Source organism: Nicotiana sylvestris, chromosome 5, assembly GCF_000393655.2.
Source record: "Nicotiana sylvestris chromosome 5, ASM39365v2, whole genome shotgun sequence".
Lineage (NCBI taxonomy): Eukaryota > Viridiplantae > Streptophyta > Magnoliopsida > Solanales > Solanaceae > Nicotiana > Nicotiana sylvestris.
The window spans coordinates 17834182-17848528 of record NC_091061.1 but is presented as its reverse complement, the minus strand read 5'-3'; the positions used below and the strand labels follow the sequence as shown (position 1 = coordinate 17848528).

The window sequence follows — 14347 nt, the reverse complement described above, 5'->3', positions numbered from 1 at the left end:
ATTTGTGATGGCCAAAATTGGGCCAGCTGCCCCAGATTCTAGAAGTTTTCCTTCTAAAAATCTGATCTCCTATTCCCAAATTAACCTCCTAAATTTCATCTATTCAATTAAGACCCTAGGAGTGTTTAACAATTACAAACTACAACAAACAACACAAAAATCTGAATTAAAACAAAGAAGATCAAATGGGATAAATCCTAACTCAATTAAGCTTTTATCGGAACCTAAATTCTTTTATCAATGAACTTGAAACCAAAATGACACAAAACAGAAACATTTGAACCTAACATGAATCCAGAATTCCTAATTAATGAGCCATTTTATGAGAATTAAACCTATTGTACCAACTAAGATTATTGTACCAGGGAATCAAACAATAACATGAAACTAACAATCAATACTAATAACAGCATGATTTTGGATTAAATTAACTGGACACAATACTAATAAACCCTAAAACGACAAACTGACCAATCAATGACTGTGATAAAAAGCACAAATTAACCCTAAACTTATGCTATTAACCAATTGAAAACAACGACCCTAAACAAACTAAGATTAATTCAACTAACAAAGAAACATGATCAAAATAACGAAATAGATATAGTAATAATAATAATAATAATAATAATAATAAAACAGAAAAAATAATAAAAGAAAACAGAATCAAGAGAGAAAAGAGAGGGAATGTACCAATCTTGGCCGGAATGAATCGACAAATTGAGACGACTTGATGAATGATGAAAGAAATCGAAGTTTGGCCGGAATCTGGTGAGTCAGTCAAAATATGATGACCTCGGAATGAATTAAAACTAATACCAATCGATTACTCTCATTAAAAGCAATCGATTAACGTAAGCTTTAGGTCAAACCGAGTTGGAATTGCGCAAAATCAGAATTTTTTTTAGGGTTTCTGTAATTCCTAGATTTGAAATTGGAGAAACTTTGTTGGGATTTTTGGGAAATATATAGGGGGATAGGGTTTAGGAGGGACATGGAGTTACATGGGAAAAATTTGGGGGTGATTGGGGTGGTCCGCCGCCGGCCGGTGAGGTGTGGGATTTGGGGCAGCTAGGTTAGACTTTGAGAGAGATGAAGGGAAATGAAGAGAGTTTGAGGGGTTTGGGGGGGTGGTTCAGACAATTATATTGGGGTGGAGTGGTCAGTTTCGGACCATTAGATCACATAGGATCAACAGCCAGGATAGAGAGCAATTAAACGACGTCGTTTGGGCATGGAAAGGGAACTGGGCTGGGGCAGATTTTGTGTTTAAAGGGGTTTTGGGCCACCCGGTTGGATCTCTTGGGTGGCCCAAATCGGAAAAAAAATCTTTTGTTTTGTTTTTCTTTGTTTTCTTTTTCTTTTTCTAACTAATTAAAAACTTAAATTAAATTGTTAAATTATTTTAAATTGTAAAATTAAGCTAATTATCTAACTATAATATTTATAAAAATTAGTTGCTCCTAGATTAAAAGAGAAAGTTACTAATCTAAATTTAAAAGCTAAAAATGTAAAAGTAAGCCAATTTTTTTATTTTCATTTTTAATAAAGCAACTAATTTACTAATTAATCCTAAAAATATGAAAACAAAGTATCAATGCAATGCATGATATTTTGGTATTTTCATGATTTAAACAAAAGTAAACATGCACAAAAAATGCAAACAATTAATACAAATTCCTACAAAAATCCTATAAAATTGCGGACAATTGGAAAAAAATTATTTCTTTAATTTGTAGGAGTATTTCACATAGGGCAAAAATCACGTGCTCGCAGCTGCCCCTCTTTGCTCAGAAACATGAAGAGTTTTCGGGCAAAGATAAAGTGAGTGGATACGAGCAATTTTGCCCATTTGAATACTCCATGGGAGGCATTTTGAAAGATCTGACCGCACCTTGCTTCCGAGGTTGCCTACATATCCTTGGATATAAAGGAATCTGGTCAGTGTAGTTTGGGATGTTTCGGTAGCTGGGACTACCGGGAAGCTGTGATTTCACTGTCGCTGCTGCTGCTACTGCTTGCTGAACTTCTTATTGCACCGAGGCAAAATAAAAAGAAGTTAGGATAAACTATGATATATAAATTACAAGAATCCTATCTAACATCTTCAAACTCAGTCTTGCTGCTTCTATAGTTTTGTTGTGCGTCTTGAACTGTTGACATGTACTTTCGAGGCAAATTTCTGTTGTTGCTAATGCGAATTGAATTTTGAAATGGATTCCCTTGTTCTACAGGTGGACGCCTGATTACCAAAAACTCGTACTCTATTCCCTTGTTTTCTAGGTGGGCACTTGATTACCAAAACTCGAACTGTATTCCCTTATTCTCCAGGTGGGCGCCTGATTGCCAAAAACTCGAACTGTATTCCTTTGTTCTCCAGGTGGGCGCCTGACTGACAAAAACTTGAACTGTTTTCCCTTGTTCTCCGGGTGGGTGCCTGATTGCCAAAACTTGAACTACATTCCCTTGTTCTCCGGGTGGGAGCCTGATTGCCAAAACTTGAACTGTATTCCCTTCTTCTCCAGGTGGGCGCCTGATTGCCAAAACTTTAACTGTATTCCCTTGTTATCCAGGTGGGCGCCTGATTGCCAAAAACTTAAACTGTATTCCCTTGTTTTCTAGGTGGACGCCTGATTTCCAAAAACTCGAACTGTATTCCCCTGTTCTCCAAGTGGGCGCCTGACTTCCAAAACTTTAATTATATTCCCTTGTTCTCCAGGAGGGCGCTTGATTGCCAAAAAACTTTAACTGTATTCCCTTATTCTCCAGGCCGGTGCCTGATTACCAATACTTTAACTGTATTGGTAATCAGATGGGCGCCTGATTACCAAAAACTCAAACTGTATTCCCTTGTTCTCCTGTTGGGCGCCTGATTGCCAAAAACTTGAATTGTATTCCTTTGTTCCCTAGGTGGGCGCCTGATTGCCAAAACTTTGAACTGTATTCCCTTGTTCTCCAGGTGGGCTTGATTGCCAAAACTTGACCTATATTCCCTTGTTCTCTAGGTGGGCGCCTGATTGCAAAACTTGAACTGTATTCCCTTGTTATCCAGGTGGGTACCTGATTGCCAAAAACTTGAACTGTATTTCCTTGTTCTCCAGGTGGGCGCCTGATTGCCAAAAACTCAAACTTTATTCCCTTGTTCTCTAGGTGGGTGCCTGATTGCCAAAACTTTAACTGTATTCCCTTGTTATCCAGGTGGGCGCCTAATTTCCAAAAACTTGAACTGTATTCCCTTGTTTTCCAGGTGGGCGTCTGATTACCAAAAACTCGAACTATATTTCCTTGTTCTCCAGGTGGGAGCATGACTTCCAAAACTTTAATTGTATTTCCTTATTCTCCAGGTGGGCGCCTAATTGCCAAAAAACTTTAACTGTATTCCCTTGTTCTCCAGGTGGGCACTTGATTACCAAAACTTTAACTGTATTCCCTTGTTCTCTAGGAGGGCGTCTGATTACCAAAAACTCGAACTGTATTCCCTTGTTCTCCAGTTGGGCGCATGATTGCCAAAAACTTGAACTGTATTCCCTTGTTCTCCAGGTGGGCGCCTGATTGACGAAAACTCGAATTGTATTCCCTTGTTCGCATGATTGCCAAAACTTTAACTGTATTCCCTTGTTCTCCAGGTGGGCGCCTGATTGCTAAAACTTTAACTGTATTCCCTTGTTCTCTAGGTGGGCACCTAATTAGAACAAAGAAGACAAAACAAAGAAACGTTTCTGTCCCAGTTTGGTATCTGCTCAGTACATGCTTTCCTCACGGAGGGTTCCTTCGGAACAAATGAAATTTCCTGCCCCTGTTTCGATCAAAGAAAATTTTATCAGTTTAAAAATAATGTGGTGGTTAGTTTGCGGTATTCTTGTTGAAGGTGGCCTTTCCACTGCCGTGCTTTGTTCTGACCGGCTGCCTTGGACTGGCAAAAATTGTTTGACTTTCTGACTGAATCTCACCCACCTGACCCTGAATGACCCGAGTGACCTACACTCATCCCGCTACTTTACATTTATGTCCTTCCAATCAGAACCTCTGTATCCTCCACAAAATTCACAAACCACTCGACCCCTTGAACTTTCACTAACCCCCTTATTTCCATTTTGCATCACGCTATTTCTGGTATGTTTTGGCTGCACTTTCCTTTGTGCTATTGGAAGTTGGTAGTAAGCTTTGAAATCCCTTCTTGGTTGCCTAAACAAGGCTGGCATTGCAAAATTCTTAGAGAGATAAACCCAAAAGAAATGGAATGCAATGACTTTGAGAGTTAGGAATAAATAAGAAAATTCAAAACAGGATAACTGTTTGAGGGAGAAAAGGAAAAAGACTTATCTAACTGAAACAACTAGCACCAATGATCATGACATGCATTTCGAATTAATTAGACCAGCCTGTTCAACCAATCACCTTTCAATTGTCATACTTTATGCCCCGGGATTTCCATATTCCAATCTCTTTGCAAAGTCACCAACCTTGTTCGGCTTGCGGCGCCCTGAAGGGTTTTTACCAACAAACTTCTCTCATTTGTTCATCTCTCAACTCACTATCACCTTACGGTGCCCGTGAAGGTTTTCACCAATAAGACTCTCTCATTTTGGTTTCTCTCATCTCTCCATCGCCCTACAGTGCCCGCGAGGGTTTTCACCAATAGGACTCTCTTATTTTCTCATTTTCTTTGTGCATAACAGAGTATTACCCCTGATGCGAATTGTACTTCTATCTCGCTTGACTTAGCATTCTCAAATATTTGTCAGAAAATCTTTCTTTGGGATGCAATGTAGGCTTTTGGATGGGGTTAAAAAGAAAAGATATCATAAAGGCTCAAAACAACTTGAATGGGTTCAAAATTATAAATTTTGGAATCAGATCTTTTACACAACCCCAACTTCTGCCCCGGTTTCTTTGCCTGTAGACTTTTAAATTTTATTTTGATGAGACCGAACCGTGAGGCTGCCTACGTATCCTTAAAAGGAATTAGGTCAAACTTAGTTCATGTCATAGGAATTGCTTTGTTATTGTTACTTTTCTCTTTTTTCTCTTTTTCTTTCTATCTTTTTTTTCCTTTTCTTCTCTTCTTTTTTTTTCTTCTTTTTTTTTCCACTCTTTTCCATTCTTTTCTTTCTCTTTTTTTCTCTTCTCTTTTCCTCTTTTTCTTCTTTATTTGCCTTTTGTGTCTGTGTTTCTGAACTTTGCTACTGATTCCAAAAGAGGGCTATGAAAGAAAAATAAATAAGGCTCAAAGGGGTAGCAAATGATAAAGTATTTAGATAGCAGAATAAAATGCCTTCATCGTTCCAATCTTCAAAACATGCCAAGTACAAACAATAATTAGACAAACCAAAGAAATCATACATAATATCTTTTGACTACATCAGAATTGATAGCCATATCTATAAATTTCCCTTTTATATCAGTTAAATACAAAGCACCATTGGACAACACTCTCGTTACGATGAACGACCCCTGCCAATTCGGGGCAAACTTGCCTTTAGCTTCAGCTTGATGTGGAAGGATGCATTTCAACACCTGCTGACCTACTTCAAACTTCCGAGGACGCACCTTCTTGTTGTATGCTCTTGCCATTCTCTTTTTATACAACTGGCCATGACACATTGCTTCCAGTCTTTTCTCGTCGATCAAATTTAGTTGCTCCAAACGGGTTTTGACCCACTCATCATCCTCAATTTTGGCTTTAGCAACAATCCGAAGGGATGGAATTTCAACTTCCGCGGGTATTATTGCTTTAGTACCATATACCAACAAATAAGGAGTTGCACCTACTGAAGTGTGAACAGTAGTGTGGTAACTCAGCAAAGCAAAGGACAACTTTTCATGCCATTACCTGGAGCCTTGCACCATTTTCTGAAGTATCTTCTTTATGTTCTTGTTGGCTGCCTCGACTGCTCCATTCGCCTTGGGGCGGTACGAGGTGGAGTTTTGATGCGTAATCTTAAACTGTTGACATACTTCTTTCATCAAATGACTATTAAGATTAGCACTGTTATCTGTGATGATCACATTTGGGATTCCAAACTGACAAATGATATTTGAATGAACAAAATCGACCACTACCTTCTTGGTCACAAATTTGAAAGTCTTAGCTTCAACCCACTTAGTGAAATAATCGATGGCTACCAGAATGAACCTGTGCCTGTTTGATGCCGCAGGCTCAATTGGTCCAATGACATCCACGCCCCAAGAAACAAAGGGCCACTGTGCGGACATTGTATGCAACTCAGATGGCGGAGAATGGATCAAGTCTCCGTGTACCTGGCATTGATGACACTTGCGCACAAAGGTTATGCAATCTCTCATTCCATGGTGAGCCAATAATACCCTCCTCGAAGAATCTTCTTTGCCAGAACATACCCACTCATATGTGGCCCGCAAACTCCGGAATGTACCTTGGTCATGATAGTCGTGGCTTGCTTAGCATCAATGCACCTCAACAGCCCAAGATATGGAGTTCTTTTGTATAAAATTCCCCCGCTCAAGAAAAATCCACTAGCCAAACGTCGAATTGTTCTCTTTTGATCACCTGTGGCTTGTTCCGGATATACCCCCATCCTGATGTATTCCCTGATATCATGGAACCACGGTTCACCATCAAGTTCTTCCTCAACCACATTACAGTAGGCATGCTGATGATGAACTTAAATATGCAGAGGGTCGACATAAGCTTTGTCCGGATAGTGCAACATTGACGCCAAGGTAGCCAAAGCATCGGCAACATCATTATGAATCCTTGGAATATGCCTGAATTCTATTGATCGAAACCATTGACAAAGATCATGTAAACATTGTCGATACGGTATGAGCTTTAAATCTCGAGTATCCCATTCTCCTTGAATCTGGTGCACCAAAAGATCCGAGTATCCCAAGACCAAGACTTCTTGAACTCCCATATCTACGGCTAACCTCATTCCCAAAATGCATGCCTCGTACTCAGCCATGTTGTTGGTACAATAGAAATAGGGCAGTATTTCAGAAATAAGCAGGACCCCTATTCCGACACCTTTCATGTTAGCAGCTCCATCAAAGAAAAGTTTCCAAACTGGCTTGTCATCTTGTTCCACCTCGTCAATATGCATAACCTCTTCATTAAGAAAATAAGTTCTTAATGGCTCATACTTTGTATCTACTGGGTTCTCGGCCAAATGATCGGCCAATGCTTGGGCTTTCATCGCGGTCCGAGTCACATAGATGATGTCAAACTCTGTGAGCAAAATCTGCCACTTTGCAAGTCTTCCTATGGGCATAGGCTTCTGAAAGATATACTTAAAAGGATCCAAATAAGAAATAAAGTAAGTAGTGTAGGACGACAAATAATGCTTCAACTTTTGTGCCACCCAAGTCAGGGCGTAACACGTCCTTTCAAGGGGAGTGTACTCAACCTCATATGATGTGAACTTCTTGATGAGATAATAGATGGCTTGCTCTTTTCTGCCAGTGATGTCATGTTGACCAGTACGCAACCGAACGAATTGTCCAGGGCTATCAAATAAAGAATAAAGTCCTCCCGGGTTCCGGCGATACCAACACAGGTGGGTTTGACAAGTACCCCTTGATCTTATCAAACGCCTCCTGGCACTCATCAATCCATTTGACCGCATCATCCTTCTTCAACAACTTAAACATGGGCTCACAAGTTGTTGTGAGTTGAGCAATAAACCTGCTGATGTAGTTCAAACGCTCGAGCAGACTCATCACCTTAGTCTTGTTCCTTGGAGGTGGCAATTCTTGGATAACTTTGATTATTGACGGGTGCAACTCAATGCCTCGACGACTAACTATGAATCCCAACAATTTTCCAGATGGAACACCAAATGCACACTTGGCAGGGTTAAGCTTAAGATTGTACCTGTGGAGACTTTGGAAAAACTTCCTCAAATCTGCGACATGGTCAGCCTGTTTCTTTGACTTTACGATCACATCATCCACATAAACCTCAATCTCCTTGTGTATCATGTCATGGAACACAATAGTCATCTCCCTCATGTAAGTTGCCCCAGTGTTTTTCAAACCAAATGGCATTATCCAATAGAAATAAGTTCCCCATGGTGTGATGAATGCTGTCTTTTCTGCATCCTCCTCGTCCATCAAGATCTGGTGGTATCCCGCATAATAATCCACAAAAGAACCAATCTCATGCTTGGCATAGTTGTCAATCAAAATGTGAATATTTGGCAATGGAAAATTATCCTTTGGACTCGCTTTGTTGAGATCGTGGTAATCAACGCACACACTGGTCTTGCCGTCCTTTGACACTGGCACAACATTAGCTAACCAAGTGGGGTACTGCGTGACTCGAATGACCTTTGTGTTTAACTGCTTTGTGATTTCTTCCTTGATCTTCACACTCATATCAGTTTTGAACTTCCTTAACTTCTGCTTGACGGGAGGGAATGCCAGGTCAGTGGGCAATTTGTGAACCACCAAGTCAGTACTTAGACCCGGCATGTCGTCATATGACCATGCAAAAATGTCTTTATATTCAAACAGTGCTTTGATTATTTCCTCCCTGATTTGTGGTTCCAATTGTACACTTATCTTGGTTTCCCTGATATTATCTCGATCCCCTAAATTGATTGCTTTGGTTTCATTCAAATTAGGCTTGGGTTTCTCTTCAAAGTGACTTAGCTCTTTACTAATTTCCTCAAATGCTTCCTCTTCATCATATTCTATTTCATCATCACAGTCTATTTCTTGGATTATTATTTCAGAGTTAGATTGGCTTTTAAGACTGGGCTGAAGATTCCTCATGCATGTCATATCATTGAAACCAGCAAAGAACAAAACTCCTTCCGGATAGGGAGATGAGTAGCATCCCAATTATTAAGCTTCACTTTTGACCCAATAAACTTCACATCCGCTTTGCTGAAACCTTCCCCAATTTCTACCATGTTTACCTCATCAAACAGACTCTGAAACATTTTCACCAATTCCTCATCAAAATCAACCACAAGCTTTGTAACTATTGTCACTGGAGGCTTCACAACTCCCGCATTGATGAAAGACCTGGAGAGCGTGGGACTGGCTTAGGGAGCGACCATGCCTTCTTTTTTAGCTTTCTAGCCTTCTTCACATCATCCTCCATAGGTTTGAATCCCAGACCAAATGTGCCCAAATTTTCATGCAAGGATACTAGCTGCACGATACCCTGCAGAGATGCACCCAAACCTTTGTCCGGCATAAAACTATTTTTCAACATCTCGATTGCTACCATGACGATTGCAGAAGCTAACTTTGGACCCGAGATGTATTCCCCTTCCAAAACCTTTTCAACTGACACTGTTTTGGACACTTGATAGACCCATGGCCCTTTATCTTCTTCAGCTTCAATAAATGGGACGGAGGTATCATTGAAAGCACACAAATTCTCATTGCTATACACGGCGATTTCTTGTCTATCCCATTCGAACTTCATTATCTGATGTAAAGAGGACGGAACCGCCTTAGCAACATGTATCCAAGGCCTACCAATAGCAAATTGTAAGAAACAGCCACATCCAGTACCTGGAACTCCATAGTGAATTCAACTGGTCCTATTGTCAACTCGAGCATGATGTCAACAATATAGTCTTTTCCCCCTCCGTCAAAACCTCGGACGCATATGATGTTCTTGTGAATCCTCTCATTATCAACTTTTAACTTGTTCAGAGTAGAGAGAGGGCAGATGTTTGCACTGGAAGCATTGTCAACTAATACCCTTGTGACCACAGAATCTCCGCATTTCACTGTGAGATAGAGGGCTCGATTGTATTCTGTACCCTCTAGAGGCAAATCATCATACGAGAATGTGATCCTGTTAGACTCAAATATCTTATTGGCAATCTTCTCCAAATGGTTCACTGTGATTTTTTTGGGGATATGAGCTTCATTCAGAATCTTCATCAAGGCCCGACGGTGCTCATCTGAATGGATCAACAATGATAACAGGGAAATCTGAGCAGGAGTCTTTCTTAACTGTTCTATGATGGAGTAATCCTATATCTTCATTGTAAGCACGTGATTATTGCTTCACGGACAATCACTCCAAAAGAAAACAAAAATAGTGACAAATGGCCTCGCTGTACAATTTGTCGTTTTTCCGTGACATGTGCTGTTAGTCATTTGTGGGTCTGTCCGTTTTGCATTTAATCTTACCGATCAAAATACAAAGTATGTATGTCATGGTAATTAAACCATAATTCGGTCATTATAAAAGAAAAAAAATTCACAAAAAATATGTATGCATCTTTTATTTTAGGTTGTGATTTAACCATTTAGAATTTTCTAATATGTGTGTAAATAATTGTGTTAAGTATTGATTAGTTGGGTATTTCGAGTTCATTTTAATTTAGTTGTATTTTTAAAATTGGAAAACAAAAGAAAAGAATGCAAATGGTGTAGTAAATCGGACTTGGGCCTATTTTTCATTTTTTGAATTGAGGCCCAAACTCAGCCCACATCAGCCAGCACAAGGACCCAGTCCAAACCAGGCCTGCCCAGGCACGGACCCAAAACGACGCCGCATAGGGCGTCTGATCTGAGCCGTTCAACCACACTCATCCGACGTCCCACATCCGCACCCGTAACCCGACCTGTTTAGCCGGTCCAACTCAACCCCTCAATTAAACCCAAACGACCCCGTATTAATATCAAATGACCCCGTCTCACTTCTCCCTATCGGATCCAAGCCGTTGAGATCATCTGATCTAACGGCCCAGATCCAATCCCCTACTCCGTATATAATCTCACCATCACACCCCACGCCCCCCTATCCGAACCCCCCCTCACTCGTCTTCTTCACCAAGCCCCGAACCCCCCGAAACCCTAGCAGCCGCCCTGGCTTCCCTTTCACCAGAACCCGGCGGCATGGACGCTGGTGACCACCTCCTGAACACCCTAAGACCACCTCACCACCCCAAACCCGAATCTGTTACCCCCTAGCCTCGAATCACCTTCCTTCATCTCGAATCTTCATTTGAAGATTCGAGTCGAACTCTGACCTACACCAAACCTCACCATATTCGTACTAGACACTCCCCTGACCTCCCTCGGGACCAAACCAAGCTTGGTTTGGTCCGAATCTACCCACAACTCTTAGAATCTCAAATCTGAGAATCCAAACCCTAGAACACAAGGACCTAAGGAATCCGGCCAGTCTTAACAGGGGTTTGAGGTCTAATAGACCTTAATCAAGGTGTTCTCGTTTGAGAACACCCTGATTAAAGTTTGTTTGGCCTCAGATGGTCAAAGTTGAGTCAGACTGGGGTCGACTTTGTTTGGACATTTTTCGGTCAGTTTTTCTTTGCCTTTCTGTTTTATTCGAGTGCTATTTGAGTTTGTTAGCATGTTTTGTTGTGTTTGTTTGTTATTTCTGGTATTTTTTTTAATTCCTTCCATCTTTGTAAGGCCTTTATTTATTCGTTGGTTTTTCTGTGTGTGTTCTGAATGTATTCTGTGATATACATGCTCGTCAATTAGATTAATCGTCAAATAAGTTAATTCATATAGGTTCCCAGTAATTGAACAAAAGTTGTCTGAAGTCATTCGGGACCCTGTACGTGTTGTTTATATGAACGACTGATTATTACCTGTTATATTTAGTATAGTCGACTCGATAAACGTCGTCGATTAGTTTTCTATGACTAAATGATCAAATGAACTAATAATTTCACATGACTGATTGAACCATGTCACTAGCTGAATGCCCGACGTTGTTTGAAATGGGTTTGTTTGCATTGCAAAACGACTGAAAAGATTCAGTCCATGGGCAGTTCTGAATTTGAACTTTCAGAAGTTCAAAATGCCCTGATGCCGTAATGGGTTTAGGGCAGTAATAATTAGGGTTTAACAAGGGTAGTCTGGGGTTCGAAAAGAACAGTAAAAGCTTAGTTTAAGTGAGCTGACAAGTAGGGTACTGAATTATGATTAAATTAATGTCAATGGGGAACAAGACATAAGAGCATGGGAATTAAAATGAATACTTAAATGAACCCATAATTCTTGAACAAAAGGAATAAGCCAGGCGTGGGGAACAAAATGGCTGGCATCAAGAAGATGCTTAGGCATGGGGTTTAGTAGGTATGGGCAGACTAATTGGCAGAATCCAGGCAGCTTAGCTGCACTGGGTTGTTTGGCTTATAAATAAGCTGTTTTCAGAACTTAAAGGGGGATGGACATTCTTTAGTCTTAAAAGAGATTCTGTGAGTAAGAAAACTGTAAAGGAAAAAACAAAGAAAAAACTTCAGAATACTGTGAATGAGTATTGTCTGAAAACTATGTAAGAGTTCAAGGCGGTCAAGCTCTCTTTGTTGTTTGTTGTTGGTGGTTTGCCGAGCTTTTGTGGTTATTGGATTTCTGTTGCTGTTACATTCGATATCCTGGATTTCCTGCTGTCTCTCTACTCTGTTTTCTGGGATTGTCTGTTCATTGCTCGATCACTTGTGGAGCTTCATCATTGTGGCTGTTTTGGTTGTTGCTGTATTGTTGCTGTTTAACTGCTGCTGCTGTGTTTGCTGTGTACTACTCAACTAATTCTTTCCTTATTCTTTTCTCTTCCCAACCAGGTACACAATTAATACTACCAATGTAACTTGAAAGTTTGAGCATGAATGCAAAAAGAGAAGATCTGCAGATGTTTTTTTTATACATGGACTGTTGTATTAAATGTCATGTAGTGTATAATAGCTTATATTTCCGTTTGGATACTGAAGGCAGCTTACACGACTAGTAGATGTCAATGTAGGGCGATTGAATGTTAGTTGTATATGTATGCTGTTAGGCAAAATATTCCCAATGCAGTAGGTTGTATCCCAGACTTGGTTTAAATTGTGTAACATATCGTTTAATACATGCCAAGCATGAAATCATCCATTACCAGCTAAGTTCATCTCCTTTTGATAAATTGCTTCGTTATAATTGTTGATAAGCCACACATTTAGAACAAAGAACATAAGTTTACGGTCTCAACCTCATGGAGGTCGAACCCAGGTAGAAACGGACCAAGCAGGCCCGCATCAGATAAACAGAGGCCCAGGTCTGGCCCATCTAGCATGAGCTGGATTTGGGCCCATAATGTTTGATCAGCAGTCCGTGCGTGTAGCCACATTTTCCTATTCTGTAAAAGCATTTTGAATCCTGCTATAAATAACCTGCAATCATGCAATTAACTAGGACTATCTCTATTTTTCACTTAGTAAAGACAAACGCGACAAGAAACGTAGTTGCTATAGGATATCCTTTTAAAATAAGGACGAGATGAGCCTCGACAAAACAAGAAATGTAGAAGCTGCGGGGCCCTCTAGATGGATATATATTAAAATACTTAGAATTCGGGACATGCCGTTTAGCAAATTTTACGGTTTTCCCCAAAATAACAATACGTTAGTTGCTTTAGGCGCGTTTTAATAATTTAATTTCCTTAAACACGGGTGCACATTTATGTGACCCAAATCCAAATCTCAACCAAGTTGAGATATGTCAATAACCACGGGTGCATTGATGTAACGTGGTTCGAGATATATTTTCACGACATTGCAATTCTCGTAAAAATAATAATAAAAGTGGCCAAGAGTTAAAATTAGCACATAAGTTCATATTTGTATAAAATCAGATAATCAAGCCGAATATAACGGTTGAGCGACCGTGCTAGAACCACGGAACTCGTGAATGCCTAACACCTTCTCCCGGGTTAACAGAATTCCTTATCCGGAATTCTGGTACGCAGACTGTAATATGGAGTCATTCATTTCCTCGATTCGGGATTAAAATTGGTGACTTGGGACACCCTAAATCTCCCAAGTGGCGACTCTGAAATAAATAAACCAATCCCGTTTCGATTGTCCTTTAATTGGAAAAAACTCCCTTGCACCCCCTCGGGTGCGGAAGAAGGAGGTGTGACAGCTCTGGCGACTCTGCTGGGGATTCTTGCTTACCCAGAACCACTGGTTCAGGGTTAGAAATTCGAGCTTAGATAAATTGTTATATTTGGTTTTATCTGATTTTTACATGTTTTGAGCCTAATGTGCTAAATGTTGCTTTTACCGCTTTGATATTATCTGAACTGCATATAAACTGTGCCGAAACCCTCCTCTTCTTACCTTCGGGGAGAAGCTCGCTGGTCGAGACTCCCTGTTCTGTTAGTGTCAATACCTGAAATAAGAAAGAGGCCGGATAAGTTACAAAGCCGGACGACCCCGCGGGTCCCCGATACGTAGCCCATTCCTCGACTCGAGTTGTCCGCTCGGGTACACTGTCTAGAACACTGACCCAGGTTTTTGACGTAGAATAACGAGACTTCATGCCGGATCCCTAGTAGGAACGCTTGTCTGCATCATGTGCATTTTGACTTAGGGGACTCAACACAGGG

The 14347-nt window shown here is 40.5% G+C and overlaps 1 protein-coding gene across 1 annotated transcript; it reads right to left on the bottom strand.

Moving 5' to 3' along the window:
• Window positions 1–3682: 3682 nt before the first annotated feature.
• Window positions 3683–9418, bottom strand: LOC138868317 (uncharacterized). The gene is made up of 6 exons (XM_070145861.1): window positions 9047–9418; window positions 8775–8915; window positions 7553–8289; window positions 6791–7434; window positions 5551–5768; window positions 3683–3796 (listed from the first exon to the last, which is right to left on the bottom strand). The coding sequence occupies exons 1-6, from the start codon at window positions 9416–9418 to the stop codon at window positions 3683–3685; spliced, it is 2226 nt and encodes a 741-aa protein (XP_070001962.1).
• Between the last annotated feature and the right edge of the window lie 4929 nt (window positions 9419–14347).

Excerpts from the sequence above, each read along its gene's own strand:
- LOC138868317 (XM_070145861.1), bottom strand. The coding sequence starts at position 9,418 with ATGAAGTTCGAATGGGATAGACAAGAAATCGCCGTGTATAGCAATGAG. Across the intron at positions 8,916-9,046 it reads CTAGAAAGCTAAAAAAGAAG|AGTCTGTTTGATGAGGTAAA; the intron begins GCATGGTCGCTC and ends AAAATGTTTCAG. Across the intron at positions 5,769-6,790 it reads GCTCATACCGTATCGACAAT|GTGCAACTCCTTATTTGTTG; the intron begins GTTTACATGATC and ends ACACTTCAGTAG.